Source organism: Bison bison, unplaced genomic scaffold (genome assembly GCF_000754665.1).
Source record: "Bison bison bison isolate TAMUID 2011002044 unplaced genomic scaffold, Bison_UMD1.0 scf7180017864184, whole genome shotgun sequence".
Taxonomy (NCBI): domain Eukaryota; kingdom Metazoa; phylum Chordata; class Mammalia; order Artiodactyla; family Bovidae; genus Bison; species Bison bison.
Genome location: NW_011494756.1, coordinates 769,243 through 786,424, shown reverse-complemented (window position 1 = coordinate 786,424; position 17,182 = coordinate 769,243). Strand labels below are relative to the sequence as shown.

The window sequence follows — 17,182 nt, the reverse complement described above, 5'->3', positions numbered from 1 at the left end:
GTCGAGATGCGTCAGAAAGGGGCTACAGCCAACCAGGCAGGACCCCGGCTCATTCTGAGAGACAGGGGCCGCCCTGAGCAGAGCAACGTGTGGAGACCACTCTGCAGGGTCAGGCATTCAAGACAAATGGTGAAGCGAAAACAGTGGCTGAAGCATACATATGCTGCTGCTGCTAAGTCACTTCAGTTGTGTCCAACTCTGTGCGACCCCATAGAAGGCAGCCCACCAGGCTCCCCCGTCCCTGGGATTCTCCAGGCAAGAACACTGGAGTGGGTTGCCATTTCCTTCTCCAAAGCATGAAAGTGAAAAGGGAAAGTGAAGTTGCTCAGTCATATCCGACTCTTCGCAACCCCATGGACTGCAGCCTACCAGGCTCCTCCATCCATGGGATTTTCCAGGCAAGAGTACTGGAGTGGGGTGCCATCGCCTTTGTATAGAAGATCCTATTTCTGTGTGGTGGGGGGAGAGGGGGGCTTGGTTCTGTTTGCTTTTTTTAAAACATACCTGAATCCACAGACACGTGCCTGAACCTGCACAGACCCTTTCTAGAGGGTGAGGTTGAAGGTGAGCCCACAAGGGCCATGGGAACCTGTGCCCAGGTCATGACCCCAGGTCACCAAGGGGGTCTTGGTGTCTGCATTCCTCACCACAGTCAGGGAAGGGGGATGCCCCTTGTTTGCTAAATGAATTATTCCTTCCACTGTTCGTGGTCTCTGGCCTGGCCTGGGGGGGTGAGGCCACCTTGCTCAGTTTGCTGCTGTCCGTGGACCCGCCTGCGCTGAGATCCACTCATCTGGCTACAGATCACTGAGCAAATAGCAGCAGCAGGATTGACAGCATTTTCAACTAAAACAAGATAGATTTTTCATTATTGATAGATTCAAGAATTTCTCACAAATAGGAACTCCAGAAAAGAAATAAAGTGACTGGACCTTCCCAGTCAACCACCAAGACACTCCCTGTTCCATTTATGTACACCCGTGAGGGCAACGAGCACCCGCCAGGGTCCTGGATGTAATCGACATCTGAGTCTGTATCACGCATATCCTGGCAATTAGGGGTTCGCTTGTCTCACCCACTAGGTTATAAGTTCCTTGCAGGATGGAGTGGGCGTTGGTGAACATTTATTAAATCAAACCATTAGTTAATTATTTAAAATAGAGACCATCTTAGGAAACATAGGACATACGTGTGCTGTAACCAAGCTTCACTGATAATAAAGCCAGGAAGACAATGGTGCCCGCAGGGAGCTTGGCTTCTCTGTGGCCCCACTGGGAAAGATGAGCAACAGGAGACAGCATCGAGGGGCCAGAACAGGGGTTTTCACTGGTGGAGTAGCAGGTGATGGCCTCTCAGGGTCCAGCTGACCAGCACGGACTGCTTGACCTGGTGCCTCAATGTCCCCCTCTGCCCTCTCTGCCTCCTGCCAGGCTCTTGTTCTTCAGAGAAGAGGGTCTCCACCCCACAAGGACCCCTGCCTGCTCCGTGCTCTTCTCAGTTGGGCACCACATGGGATTATCTGATGAGGATGAACCCTTCTCCCTGTCTGCTTATGATGGTCGTGTGTTTTCAAACCAAGAATCAGGATGCATGGTCTGATAGCTGGGCCATCAGTCAAAGTCAGAACCATCCTGCAAATCCGAGCTGCTGCTGCTGCTGCCAAGTCGCTTCAGTCGTGTCCGACTCTGTGCGACCCCATAGAGGGCAGCCCACCAGGCTCCGCCATCCCTGGGATTCTCCAGGCAAGAACACTGGAGTGGGTTGCCATTTCCTTCTCCAATGCATGAAAGTGAAAAGTGAAAGTGAAGTCTCTCAGTCGTGTCCAACCCTCAGCGACCCCATGGACTGCAGCCTGCACCAGGCTCCTCCGTCCATGGGATTTTCCAGGCAAGAGTACTGGAGTGGGGTGCCATAGACAATCATAAGTGTGTCTACTGTAAAATGGGAGCTCGGTAATAACCAAAATGAACCTCCAATTGGCAATCTGTGCCGGGAAGATGTTTCAAGCACAGTAAACTGGCTGCCCTGCTCCTGGGGGCTGGCTCTAACCACAGGGAGCTCCGCACCTCCCCTCCCCTGGACTCAACATTGTTTAGTCTGCTGAGGTGTTTGTGCCTACACACTCTGGGGTCTCCACGCCTCGGGGTCTCCACGTCCCAGGGTCTCCTCACCCTGGGGTCTCCACGCCCCGGGGTCTCCTCACTGTGGGGTCTTCTCACCCTGGCGTCTCCACGCTCCAGGGTCTCCTCATCCTAGGGTCTCCATGAGCTGTGGTCTCCATGCCCCAGGGTCTCCATTCCCCAGGGTCTCCTCACCCTAGGGTCTCCTCACCCTGGCATCTCCATGCCCCAGGGACTCCTTACCCTGGGGTCTCTTCGCCCTGGGGTCTCCACGCCTCGGTGTCTCCATGCCCCAGGGTCTCCATGCCCTGGGGTCTCCACGCCCTAGGGTCTCCACATCCTGGGGTCTCCTCACCCTGGCGTCTCCTCACCCAGGGGTCTCTTCACCCAGGGGTCTCCATGCCCTGGGGTCTCCTCACCCTGAGGTTGCCTCACCCTGGCGTCTCCATGCCCTGGGGTCTCCTCACCCAGGGGTCTCCATGCCCTGGGGTCTCCTCACCCTGGGGTCTCCTCACCCTGGGGTCTCCTCACCCTGGCGTCTCCACACCCTGGGGTCTCCACACCCTAGGGTCTTCTTGCCCTGGGGTCTCCACGCTCTGGGGTCTCCCCACCCTGGGGTCTCCTCAGCCTGGGTTCTCCACACCCTGGCATCTCTACACCCCAGGGTCTCCTCACCCTGGCGTCTCCACGCCCTGGGGTCTCCTCACCCTGGGGTCTCCTCACCCTGGCGTCTCCACGCCCTGGGGTCTCCTCACCCTGGGGTCTCCTCACCCTGGGCTCTCCTCACCCTGGGGTCTCCACACCCTGGGGTCTCCACACCCTAGGGTCTTCTTGCCCTGGGGTCTCCACACTCTGGGGTCTCCCCACCCTGGGGTCTCCTCAGCCTGGGTTCTCCACACCCTGGCATCTCTACACCCCAGGGTCTCCTCACCCTGGCGTCTCCACGCCCTGGGGTCTCCTCACCCTGGGGTCTCCTCACCCTTGGGTCTCCTCAGCCTGGGTTCTCCACACCCTGGCATCTCCACGCCCCAGGGTCTCCTCACTCTGGGGTCTCCATGCCCCGGGGTCTCCTCACCCTGGCGTCTCCTCGCCCTGGGGTCTCCACGCCCTGGCGTCTCCATGCCCTGGGGTCTCCTCACCCTGGGGTCTCCTCAGCCTGGGTTCTCCACACCCTGGCATCTCCACGCCCCAGGGTCTCCTCACTCTGGGGTCTCCATGCCCCGGGGTCTCCTCACCCTGGCGTCTCCTCGCCCTGGGGTCTCCACGCCCTGGCGTCTCCATGCCCTGGGGTCTCCTCACCCTGGGGTCTCCTCAGCCTGGGTTCTCCACACCCTGGCATCTCCACGCCCCAGGGTCTCCTCACTCTGGGGTCTCCATGCCCCGGGGTCTCCTCACCCTGGCGTCTCCTCGCCCTGGGGTCTCCACGCCCTGGCGTCTCCATGCCCTGGGGTCTCCTCACCCTGGGGTCTCCTCAGCCTGGGTTCTCCACACCCTGGCATCTCCACGCCCCAGGGTCTCCTCACTCTGGGGTCTCCATGCCCCGGGGTCTCCTCACCCTGGCGTCTCCTCGCCCTGGGGTCTCCACACCCTGGTGTCTCCATGCCCTGGGGTCTCCTCACCCTGGGGTGTCCTCACCCTGGTGTCTCCATGCCCTGGGGTCTCCTCACCCTGGGGTCTCCTCAGCCTGTGTTCTCCACACCCTGGCATCTCCATGCCCCAGGGTCTCCTCACCCTGGCATCTCCATGCCCAGGAGTCTTCTCACCCTGGGGTCTCTTCACCCTGGCATCTCCACATCCTGGAGTTTCCTCACCCTGGGGTCTCCACGCCCCAGGCTCCCCTCACCCTGGGGTCTCTTCACCCTGGAGTCTCCATGCCCCAGGCTCCCCTCACCCTGGGGTCTCCTCACACTGGCGTCTCCACACCCTGGGTCTCCTCACCTTGGGGTCTCCACTCCCCGGGGTCTCCACACCCTGGGGTCTCCTCACCCTGGGGTCTCCACACACTGGTCCTCTGCCCCATTTTGAAGCTAAATGGTCAGTTTATCAAACTGATCTTCTTTCCCACTTTAATGATCCTCTTTTACTTCCCTTGTGGCTCAGCTCGTAAAGAATCCGCCTTCAATGCAGGAGACCTGGGTTCGATTCCTGGGTTGGGAAGATCCCCTGGAGAAGGGAACGGCTATCCACTCCAGTGTTCTGGCCTGGAGAATTCCATGAACTGTATAGTCCATGGGGTCGCAAAGAGTCAGACACTACTGACTACTTTCACTTTCACTTTACTTCTCAACACAAAAACAGTTGAGGTCATTCTGCCCCTGCCTCTGTGTTTGAATGGCTGCTATTTCCCCCATCTTTTTCATTACAACTTCTGCATGCAACCCATGCCTCAGTCATGCAGAGCTGGAAGCTTTCCCAAAAGCCCATGGCCTGTCTGCCACCCACCTTGAGTAAGCCCACTCTTCTATTTTTTGCTCCTTTCTTTTCCTGGCCAGCACATGCTAAGGGTTTAAGATTCCGTTTGGGGGTCACCTCCTCCAGGAAGCCCTCCTTAATGGTTTTCCTTGAGCCCCCACAGATGTACCAGTCCCTCTATGACAGCCAGTCGCAATGTGTCTGAAATGTCTGTTGACCATCTGTCTTGGGCTGGACTGAGCTCCCTGAGCAGGGCTCCCAGTTTTCAGCCCCAGCTTTCAGCAGAGAGTCTGGCTTATGACATGAAAGGGCACAAAGCCTGTTTGGTGAGCGCAGGAGAGGAGTGGATAGGATGGCTGAAAGGACCCTAAATTCGCTGTAACTCAGGTTGTCATGACTTCCCGCCCCTCCCTGTCTTGTGAGGAGGGTCTCCTTACTTCTCCAACGTCTTTGAGGGGCAGAAGGCAGGCCTAGCAGAGTGTCAACAAGGGAGGGGAGGGGATTGCAGAGTTAAGTCCCTTCCCCGGAAGGGGAGAAGGGGCAAGCCTGGGTCTAGGAAGGAGAGCTCTGGGGCTGCAGGGCTCATACCTGCTGTGGCTGAACAGAGAGGAGGACGGGGCAGGGGGCTGGGTCCAGATAAGGCAGGCAGCAGGGAGGTCGTGATTTACCCGGAAGAACTCCTTCAGTCTCCGGGGGAACTGTCTCAGGCACTCTTCAGCAGTGACAAAGAAGCTGTCCACGTCACCTTTGGGAAGAACTGGAGTCTGGGGTGGGGTCACTTCTGGCCCGTTCATCTTAGGATCTGAAACAGTGAATCAGGAGGCTTCTGTTAGTGGTGGGCGCACCTCTGTACTTCTATCTCAATGCTTAACTTCTTTGGTCCCCAGTCCTGTTAGAACTCTTGACAGTACTACGACTCTGTGACAGAACATGGCTTGAACTCTGTTCTGATCTTAGAAATGTCCCTGTCACCACAAGAAAAGCTTGTCCTCAGACCATCGGGGCCACCCTCTCGCTTGACGCGTTCCCACGTCTGGCTCCTCCGTCCTTGCTCTAGGGCAGGGATCACATCCTGCTTGTCTATCCCTTCATTACCAGAGGCAGAGAAGGAGGATTCCTGCCCGTTCTGTTTCCTAGAATCAGGTCCTCAACGCAGGAACGTGTAATTCAGTCACCGAGCAGGTTCTGCCCACGTCTGTGCTGGATGTTAGACTGGAGGCCTCCAGACACCTTCTGGACAAACCTTGGCCCTTTCCATGGCTCTAAGAGGCAGAGTCTCTCCTTGAGCCTGGTTTATGCACAAGGAGACCTATTACTATGTCCATTCTACAGACGAGGACATAGGGGTCCAAGTGCCCCGAGGTCACAGAGCTCACGGGCTGCTAACCCAGGCCCACTGGCTTCCAGCAGGTTGATGACTGAATGAGGCCATCTCTCTCTTCCCTGAAACGGAGGAAGGAAGTGTAACCTCAACTTAAAAACCAGCCCATTTCCCTGAAGTTGCAATGACTTGAATGTGGCCTTCTCTAAAGCCAGGCTGCAACCTCGGACTTGGTTTAGGACGCAACTCTCTACACATGCTGTAACCCCCTCCCTGATGTGGTCTGAGGGGTGAATGGCAGGCAGGGCCTCTGGAACTCACGGGCAGCCTTTAGTCCAGCCTTGAACCTGACCTCTGCCTCGCCTGCACCTGGGTCTGGAGTGGCCTCTCCACCCCGGGTTTGCTATGCCTAGTGGATAACATCTCCCCCTGGTGCCTGATCCCCTCTGCCTTGCCCACCCCCACCCCCCATGGCCTGGAGCCTCCATCTCCCCACCTCCAGCATCTGGCCATGTGTTGGGGGGACTGATAGGGGACAGAGGAGTTGGGGAGAGGGGGAAGAGAGGAAGCTGCAGGGCGAGGTGCCCACTCGTGACAGGCCCCCTGCTCTGGAACCTCAGGAAGTCACTGCTCACTCTAGGCCCCTGATTTCCTTGCCTCAGTGATGGATGCACCAGGGCACCGGAAGCACTCACTAAGATAAATGCGGGTTCCTTTCTTTTTATTGCCTCAAAAAGTCAAAGCGTATAGCCAAACAAAGTGTCAAAATCCTAAAATTCCACAGCTTCTCATGTTGTCTTTGGGGTAGCAGGTTGCAGGACCTCTCTCCTTTAGGATCAGCAAATGATATCTGGTGGGGGCGCTGGATGGGACCTTCCTCTTTCCTGGCGAGGAGTCACGGCTGCCAGCTCCTTGAGTGAGACCACTGCACTATCCAGTCTTCGCTCAGACCAACCCCGGGGAAGGACAGCACAAAGCAAGTAGGGGTCTGGGTTCTGCCCTGTCCAGCCTGCAGTGCTTTCATATAATCTGTGGACTCGTGGATATATACACGGGATTTCTGCAGCTTTTCCGGAGGGCTTATTTGTCCATCTAAACTTCAGTAAGAGTGGAGACAAGGGAGGAGAGAGACGACAAGAGCTGAGAAGCTGAGAAGCGTGCTGGTCGTCCATCTGCCGGGTGTGTGGCTGGGAGAGCAGAACAGGGGCAAGGGGCAAATGGGAGGACCCAGGCGCTGAGCAGACTGCACTGTGGACCATGAGTCCCCTGACAACCCTGCGGGGCAGGGGGAGGGGAGGGACAGGGCCAGTGGATCTGGGCCAAGTCACTGAATCTTTCAGCACCTCTGGGTCCAGGAAGGACACAGTCCCCGCTGGTGCACAGGTGGCTCTGATGACCGATAACCAGCATCTACTTTTAGGAGGAAGACCTTAGAGGACGCGAGGTATGACTGGAGGAGCACAGGCTTGGGAGTCAATTTTAGAAACCATTTGTGCGCTTACTATTTGTAGAAGGCTCTGCCAGACAAAATTTGGCACTCACAGTGCAGCTGAGTGGGGGTAAAAAAAAAAAAAGGCCGAAACACGGATAAAATTAAACAAGAGTGTCTGTTTCAGTCTTAGGACGCATGTGATTTCCACATCTCAGCTCACACTACTTCAACCCCAGTGGCCTTGGGGCCCCATGCGGAAGGACCCGTGGGGCCCTGCGTGGGAGCCGGGTTTGTACTTGGCTGTTAGCTACCTTCGAATCCCGCTGCAAAATCAAGATAACTCATCCCTTCTTTCTTATATCCTAATTTTGTGGTCAACAGAGCGTACTGATCGTCATCCATGGGCATTCCATAATCTTCTAGGACCTGACGAGGAAGACAAGTGAAGGGGAAAGGTTGTTAGGTGGTTTCGGGTCTTTGCTGGCTGAGCCCTCCAGCCCTGCGACGAGCTCATCACCACGGCCTCTGCGGGCCAGACTGGTTGTTACTTGTCTGCTCCCACCCCCAGCTTCCCACGGGCAGGGCCGGGTGTCCTGGGGCTGGGGCCCTGGGCAAGGCTGGTTGGTTGAGTGAGAGAACAAAGGTGCAGGCGGGCTCCCAACCTGGCCCAACCTGGCTTTGGTCAGCCTGGCACGCAGCTGCAGGCATCGCTGCAAGCCTTGTCACTGGCTGTACCGTCCAGGAGTCCAAATTCACATTTGCTGTGACGGCAGCAGCTTTCGAGTTTCAAAAGTTAGGTTCATATATATTCACATACATGCCAGGAAACACGAACAGAGTAGAGTAAAGCAAGGGGATTTGAGGACAGAAAACTAGAATTTTGATCGGAGTTTCATCAGTTTAAACTATAAGTTACTATGCTTTTTGTGGGGGATCCACGGACACCTGCTTTCCTCTCCTTGTGTGATCCACTCACTGAAAGTTACCCAGGATCCCTTCACTCCACCACACATAACCTACTGTTGACCTACGGTCTCTCTTTTGTGTGGGTGGCAGGTAGGGGCTGGGGGTGCAGCAACTGAGAAAACATACTTCCCTGCATTGCAGACGGAAGCAGAATCCCCTAGATGACTCTGCCCAGGAGGAACTGATGGTCTGGGCTGTTCCAGGGGCAGGTGACGTTGGCAGCCCTTTGCTGAGAGCCAGTTAGTCAGCAACCTGGACAAAGCTACCTGCCCGGAGGTGAATGCCCCCGAAGGGATGCCAGAAGCGGGACAGAAGACAGCACCCCTGCCTCTTGCGAAGTGTTCACAATTTAAATGAGAAAACATGGCTTTCCTTCCAGAAAAGGACACTGAATCATAATTCAAAATGTGTCTGTGCATCTAAGGACCAAAGATACCCAGGATGACTGGACTCTCCCAGGACGGACACAGGAAGGCTGTATGGAGATGGGTTAGAATAAAGGCTCTGCCTGAGTGTTGCGGGGTGGGGAACACACAGACAAGATAAGACATGGTGCTGATCAGGGGCTGTGGTGGCACAGGAAGCCAGAAGGTAGAGAGCAGAAGAATAGTGGGGTCAGTGCTACACAGACTGCATTCTGTGGAGGAAGCTGAATGGGGGGGAGGGAGCAGGAGGATGGGATGAGATAGAACCCATCATCACCATGACCATCATCACCATCACCACCACCATCACCACCACCATCACCACCACCATCACCATCACTATTACCACCATCACCACCATCACCACCATCACCACCACCATCACCATCATCACCACCACCACCACCACCACCACCATCACCATCACTATTACCACCATCACCACCATCACCACCACCACCACCATCATCACCACCACCACCACCACCACCACCATCACCATTACCACCATCACCACCATCACCATCATCACCACCATCACCACCATCACCACCACCATCACCACCACCACCACCACCATCACCACCATCACCACCATCACCATCACCACCGTCACCATCACCATCGCCATGATTTAGCAGTGCTTATCAGTAACCTCAGATATGCAGATGACACCACCCTTTTGGCAGAAATGGAAGAGGAACTAAAGAGCCTCCTGATAAAGGTAAAAGAGGAGAGTGAAATAGCTGACTTAAAACTCAACATTCAGAAAACTGAGATCATGGCGTCCGGTCCCATCACTTCATGGCAAATAGATGGGGAAACAATGGAAACAGTGACAGACTTTATTTTCTCGGACTGCAAAATCACTGCAGATGGTGACTTCAGCCATGAAATTAAGACACTTGCTCCTTGGAAGAAAAGCTATGACCAACCTAGACAGCATAGTAAAAAGCAGAGACATTACTTTGCCAACAAAGGTCCATATAGTCAAAGCTATGGTTTTTCCAGTGGTCATGTATGAATGTGGGAGTTGGACCATAAAGAAAGCTGAGCACCAAAGAATTGATGCTTTTGAACTGTAGTGTTGGAGAGGACTCTTGAGAGTCTCTTGGACTGCAAGGAGATCCAACCAGTCCATCCTAAAGGAAATCAGTCCTGAATATTCATTGGAAGGGCTGATGGTGAAGCTGAAGCTCCAATACTTTGGCCACCTGATTCAAAGAGCCAACTCATTGGAAAAGATACTGATGCAGCGAAAGATGAAGGTAGGAGGAGAAGAGGACAACAGAGGATGAGACAGTTGGATGGCATCACCAGCTCAATGGACATGAGTATGAGCAAGCTCTGGGAGATGGTGAAGGACAAGGAAGCCTGGTGTGCTGCAGTCTACAGGGTCGCAAAGAGTCAGACATGACTGAGCGACTGAACGATGCCTATTACATGCCAGGCATTGTCCTGAGGTCTCTACAGGTATTAACATCTCATTTAAGCTGTGAGAAAAGCACTCTTACTAACTCCATTTTAAAGATGCAGAAACTGAGGCTGTGAGAGTTGCCCCAGACACATGATTAGGTAGGGACAAACCTGGGATCCAAACTCAGTTCTTCTTCTTGACCGCTGTGGTGAGAGCCACTGCTGGGAAAGGCCACTGGCCTCCAGACAAAGAGAGCACGTGGAAACAGACAGGAATACCAGTAGCGAGTGGGGGAAGAGCTCTTCTGTGGGGTGCTGGCCCCCCACACGGATCCAAGCAGACCAATAGGCAGAGGCTGACCTGGTCTCCGCAGAACACCTCGCGATGCCCTCGGGACACCCGAGAGGGGGAGCTGCCAATGAGTGGGTACGAGGCCACCTGCCATTCCCCGTGTCCCAGGAGGCCGTCAGGAGACAGATTCTCCTCGGTTCCCGGGGTCTGACAGGTGGCGCCTTCCGCCCCGGCCACCGCAGGCTAGAGCCGTAAAATATAGACCCACTTAGCAGCACCAAGGTGCTCACAGCAGCAGGGCAGCCACCGGCTCCTGCTTTGTGCTCCCCTTTCCAGCGTGTGGGCCAGGACCCGGGAGCGGGCCTCTCTGGCCATCTATGTGAGTAATGAGCTGAGTGTGACTGCGGCTCGCTGCGTTTGCACCTGCCCAGTTGGTCAGGCCCTGGCCGTGGCTGGGCTTGTGTGCGTGTTGAAGTAAACAGGCTGCGGGTCGGGCTTGGTGCAGGACTGGGAGCAGAGAGAAAGGAAGGGGGGATGCAGGCGTTACGGTGTTGCCTGGGGGCTCGGCGGAGGCGGGGAGCAGTGCTGGATGCCCAGACTACCCCGAGGGCCCGCCTGGGGACCTGGGCAGAGTGCGTGGCTGGGGACTCTGGCGGCTCTGCGCCATCTGCACATACACCCGCCCGCCCCGCTCTGCGCGGGAGTCTGTCCCAGCTCGGGACGGGGCAAGCATTCAGACAGCCCGCCCGTGGCTCTCGCATGGGCACCCAGGCAGCAGCAGCGGGAGCTCTGAAATGGAGAGGTCGGTGGCTTTCTTTGAAAAAAAAATAACTTTATATTTTCAAAACAATTACACATGAATTATTCATTGCAAATTCCTCCTGCTCAGTCCTTTCATAAAAACATATGTAATGGATGGTAAGAAAATGTCTGTAGGCAAATGTTTCCACAGCCTGGAGGGGTGAGAAGCCTGGGGAGGCTGGGCGTGCCATAGGCAGCCTGTCCTGAGGTTGTAGGCGTGCCATCCCCAACGGGCACAGAGTGCCACCAAACATGCAGTGCGCAGGAGCACAATCCCCAGAGAGGTGCGAGGTGTTCACCGACATGAGCGTCTCTCAAGCCTCCCCTTGCGCCACTCATTCCTGGGATGAATAGGGCCACCGATCAACTAGATTTATCGCAACCCGTGGAGGCGATTTATAACACAATGTAGGGCTAAACTGCAACATGTATAAAACCGACCGTAACGTGTTTAACCACTGAAGTCTTGTCCTTTGGTCTTTCCTAGGAGGCGTTTTCCTTAGGAAAGTTCCTCAAAGAAGAACGAACTGTGACTGGCACGTCCTGACTCTCCGAATCGTCACTTCTGCCGTTCCTGGGACACCACTTTGATCGGGGACTGCTTCTTTATGAGCGCACACCACCATTCTGAGGAATCCTTGCCGGGCTCCCCCAGTGAAGACAGGGGTGCCCTGGTAGGTGCCCAGTAACTGGACGGTGACTGAGTGACTCAGCTTTTCCAAGTCCCGCTCTTGCACAGCGGCCTTTGCTTTGGGGAAACCTACACTAGTCTCTGTGTGAGGAACACTTGTTGGCCGTGACTGGGGCATCGCTTTTGTGGTGGCTGAATCTAGGGGGTAGAAGAGACAACCTTAATTTCTCACAGTCTATTCAGTAATACTGAAGCATGCCACCCGAAATGTGGGAATCTTGCAACCATGGAGATTCCTACGCTGCCCTGTCCTTCGAGCCAGAGCTCTCATTTTTTTACATCTATGCCCCACAAGACAAGGTTAAAACATCTGCTTTAAGCACTCAAATGCATTTTTAATTGAGAAACAATAGCCTTTTATATTTAACTGAAGAGTAAAATTGGACCATTTCCCATGTTTTTTCTTCCTTCGTGATCATCTGAGTCTCCATCTATGGTATCGAATTCCTTCAGTCCGGAGAACTTCCTTCAGCACTTCTTAGAGTGAAGACCTGTTTGCAGTGAATGATCTCCGTTTGCTTTTTCATCTGAAAACACCTTTATCTCACCTTCATTCTTAAAGGAGATTGCACTGGATGTAAATTCTTGGGTGAGGGGTTTCTGTTGGTTTTAGTTTCCGCTGTCCTTTCAGCAGGGTGAAGTTTCTGTCCCACTGTTCTCTGGCCACCATCATTTCTGATACGAGGTGACAGTCTTTCAAATCATCATTCCCCTTTTACCATGCCGTCTTTCGCGTGCTGCTTTGAGGTCTATCTCTTTGATTTTGGTTTTCAGTTTATCTACCATTTTGTTCTTTGTATTTATCCTACTGGGGGTTTTCTGTGTTTCTTGAATTTACACATATAAACTTTTCAACAAAAAATTGGGAAATTTCAGCCATTACCACATATGTCTTCTTCCTTCTGTGACTCCGATTATATCCATGTGAGACCTGATGTGATTTCACACATCCCTCAACTGCTGTCCTTTTTCTTTTCGAATCTTTTCCTTTCTCTTCTTCAGTTTGTGTAACTTCGGTTGATGTGTCTTCAAGTTCCCTGACTCTTCTCTTGTTATCTCCATTCTGTGGTTAAGCCCATCTGGTAAATTTTTCTTGGTGAATTTTTATTTCAGATATTTTATTCTTTAGTTCTAGAATGTCCATTTGGCTTTTTTCATAAATTCTACTTCTCTGCTGAGATTTCCTGTGTTTTCATTCGTTATGAGTATACTTTCCTTTGCATGACTGAGCATAGTTTTAATGGTTAAAAATTTCAAGTGCTAAGTCTAACATCTGGATCATCTCAGAGTCTTTGCTCTTGAGAAAGGTCACACTTCCCTATTTCTCCATATGTTGAGTAAGGTTGGGTGGGCTTCCTGGACACTATGAATATTGTGGTGTGTGGAGGTTCTAGATCCTGTTACATTTTGTTTACCTGTTTGAGTATGCAGTAGACTTGGTTGCACTCTGTCTGCTGGGCAGCCGTTTAAATCTCAGTTTGGCTCTTTTATCCTGAGCCAGGCTCCTAGCAGTCTGCCCTGCTTTTGTATCATCGGGGTCAGCCAGAGATTTGGGAAGAATTTATAAACAGAGCTTAAGGCATCTACATTCTGGCTCTGTCCTCTACAGAAATCTCCCTTTATTCCCCAGTGGCATCAGTCACTCGGACCTCCCTCTGCCCTCTGGTTCTTCAGGCTGGAAAGGCTGCTGGTTTTCTATCAGTACTTTATCTACCTTATGTGGCACCAACTTCAGCCTTCACTCAGATGAGAAGCTGAAAACATGGGAACATTTCCCCATGCTATTTCCATTTCCAAGAGTTGACTCCTCTCCAGAATCTGGTTGCTTAGTTTCATTCTCCAGGACCTTTGGGTACTTTATTTAGCTATTTATTCATTAATTTACTGACTCGTTTAACATTGTCCAGCGTTCACAGTTACGTCTCTAGGAAAGTTGGTCTAGTAGCAGCTGATTCACTCACACGAGAAGCAGAACTCCCTGATGCGGTCACAGCTCGGACCAGCACAGCAAACGCCTTCCCAGCCGCCCACCTGCAGCGATAATGCTCTTTTTTGAGCGTCCACAGCCCCTCCGCTTGCTTCTGTTGCAAGCAGTCCCTCAGGTGCTCGACAAATAAACGCCTGTTGGATGGAGAAGTCACCAGCACTTCTTTTCCACCTCTGTACCCCCAGGGCATACAGTAGGTGCTCAGCAAATGCCGAATGACAAGAGGAGGCAGGGGCGCCAGCGTAGGGGAACCCTGAATGCTCTCCCAACTCCTGCTACGTGCTAAGCCGCTTCATTTGTGTCCAGTTCTTTGTGACCCCAGTGGATTACAGCCCACCAGACTCTGTCTATGGAATTTTCCAGGCACGAATACTGGAGAGGGTTGTCATGCCCTGTTTCCAGGGGATCTTCCTGACCCAGCGACCAAACCCATGTTTCTTACATCTCCTGCACTGGCAGGGGGGGTCTTTTACCACTAGTGCCACTTGGGAAGCCCAACTCCTACTGCACGTCGGGGTGAACCTTTCACCTGATGTGAGAGAGTCCACGTGACGCAGATATGAGTGGCAAGTGGTCATCTAGCCTTGGCTAGGTAGTAGCTAGACTACCCAGAATACTGCTAGGCAGGACAAGAAGACATTGTCCCGGGAGGCAGACACAAGGAAGCAGGAGGAAAGGGAGGCAGGCTTGGAACTGCAAGGTTGACTTGTCCTTGAGACCTGAACTACAGAAGCTTCAGACTTGCAAAGGTGCACGGCTCTGGTGCCCGGTCAGCCATGATCTTTATTGTTCCTCCCTTAACCCTGCACTTAGTCATGTTCTCTGCAAACTGTCAGTCTGGGGGACCAAGGGAAAGACTCGTGTTTACACTCCGGCTTACACAGAAGCCAGAGACTTAAAGACCAAGATGCAAAGTGAAGGCAGAAGTCGGGTACACAGACCTGGAGACTGCTAGTTCAGCCATTCCTCCCCACCTGGAGATTCTCCCACCTGTTACTTGTGAAGGAACCAATGAAGGTTCTGGGTTTTATTTTTAATGAATAATATCACTTCAACTTCTTGAAATACACATTCATAGTTAAAATGAAACAGGCAAAAAAAAAACTTCTCTAGAATTTCAGACTTACTCTATCTCCCCACCCTCCATTCCCTATCCCAAGAATTCCTGCTCTTCCAGCCCCTCCCAACCCTTAGCTGCCTCAGTCATCAGAGGGTAGAAACAATCAGAGAATTCAGTCATCAAGACCACCTGATCACACGCAAATCTGCTATGAGGGATTAGAGCACCAAGGCTGGAAAAGAGTACGGAACTTTCAGATCAGATGTGTACTCAGATAGAAAGCCGAAACTCTTTTGGCAAATGTTTCCGTGAATATTCAGGCACACAATCTGACTGTCCACGTGGCCCCAGCAAGCAGGGTGTTCACAGCTGATGCAAACCCACCTGAGAGGCAATCACCGTGCTGCCGCCCGCAGAGGCCACGGTGCATTCAGTTTGAGAGGCCGTTGCCTGTTCCGAGTGCCGTTCAAGTGATGGGTTTCCTTTTAGTTTCTTATGTGACAGGAATATCGTGAAGAATGAAGGACGCTCCCAGGGTGTGGAGCGTCTCAGATAAAGGACACCGAGCATCTCAGTGTCCTGGTGTAAGGACACCGATGGCAGGGACTGTTCCGGAGACAGGGACTCAGAAGTGGGATCTGAAGCTGGGGAGCGTCTCGAGCACAGTCCCAGCATCAACGGCCCAATGACAAGACCCAGGGCCGACTTCAGAGCAGCAAACAGGACTCCAGGGGGTAAGTGTCACCGAGAAAGAGAACTGACTGAAGACATACCAGGTGCGGTCATGTTACTAAGTGACTTCCACACACTAGCCTTTTTTAAGCAGAGCAACAGCTCCTCAACAGAAATAGGACCAAGTCCATCCTACAAAGGAGGAGATCAAACTTTAGGACAGCTAAGTAAAAACAACCGTTTGCCAGAAAGAGCCGCTGTGAGTGGTGGAGCAAAGGCTTGAACGCATGTCGGCCTGACACCATGAGATATCACTGTCTCCTGACTCCGCGGGGGGAGAGCCTGGAGCGTGTCAGCTGCGGCATTTACAGGTTCACTTACATACAGATGAGGAGCCTGGAGCCCAGAGACACCAGCACCTGTCCCCGGGGCTGGGCTTGAGCACAGAGACACGTGAATAACTCCAGTGGGGGTACGGCCCAGGGATGCTCAGTAACCGTGACAAATAGCCCAGCGCTGTGGCTGAGTCTGGACTCACCACTCCCCACTGCAGCGAGCTGCCCGGCAGTCTGGAAGGACATGGCTGAGACCGGGTCTGGGTGCTCCGTGAGGCTTTGTGGCCCAGATGTTTGGGGCAGGTTGACAGCAGGGACAGAGGCTCTGTGAGCCAGCTACCGCGTAACAATCATCCAAAATGTGGTGGCCAATGACAAAACAAACATTTGTCCTTGAACCAGTGGGTCTGTGGCTCAAGCGCAGTTTGGCTCATTTAAGATGGCCTTGGCGGGAGGTACCTGGTTCAGTCTGCAGGGTGGCTGTAGGCCCGTTTCACGTGCATTCACTCTGGGGACCACGCGGATGGGACAGCAGCTGCCCTGGGGAAGTTCTTCTAACAGCCGATCACTGGAGCCCAAGGCCATGCTGGACCCACAGCTGCTGCTTAGGCTATCTCAGCCACACTCCGCGTCCAGCAGCACTGGGTAAGTACCCCCTGAGGTACTGGAGAGCAGAGAGGGAGGGCCATGAAGAGGGGGTGAAGGACAGCAAGTGCATGAACTCTGAGGTCCTTTCCAGCTCCGTGAGTCCATGGATCCTGTATATTTGGTGGCAATGCTATGACCTCTAGAAAGATACCACTATCACAATCCAACCACTTTCCCAAATCTAGACACACTTAGCCCTTAGGGGAGATCCCTGGTCCAGATCCAGTTCCACCCGACCCATGGGTAATGGTGCTGAAAATGCTTCCAAAAACAATCTATCCCCCCATCTTCTGGACCTTCGAGACACACTGAGGGTTTGATAACCGCAGTCACCAAGCTGTAAACCAGTGGGGCTTTTTCTCTCCTTTCCTGATGCAGGCGTGATGATGACAATGAAAACAGTGACAATATGATTTGGTTTAGTGGAGTTTTTTAAACTATATTATCCCCCTAGAACAACAAGACTAAAATTGTGTTTAAGGCTCAGAGTGAAAAAAATGCTGAGCCTAAACGCGACCTTCAGAAATTGTAAAAGAATAAAAGACAAGGTGACCTGACAGCTTCCAGTAACAAGGAGGTTCCCGGGGTGACTCGCAAATGGACC

General features: G+C 53.2%; 1 protein-coding gene across 1 annotated transcript in view; it reads right to left on the bottom strand.

Annotated features, from left to right (window-relative positions):
- Positions 1-17,182, bottom strand: part of EFCAB6 (EF-hand calcium binding domain 6) — a 255,659-nt gene that overhangs the window by 87,232 nt on the left and 151,245 nt on the right. Inside the window, exons 18-19 of the mRNA XM_010843633.1 lie at positions 7,597-7,711; positions 5,201-5,334 (exon numbers count right to left, since the gene is read on the bottom strand). Coding sequence (XP_010841935.1) covers positions 5,201-5,334; positions 7,597-7,711 — 249 coding nt within the window. The remainder of the gene's footprint in view (positions 1-5,200; positions 5,335-7,596; positions 7,712-17,182) is intronic.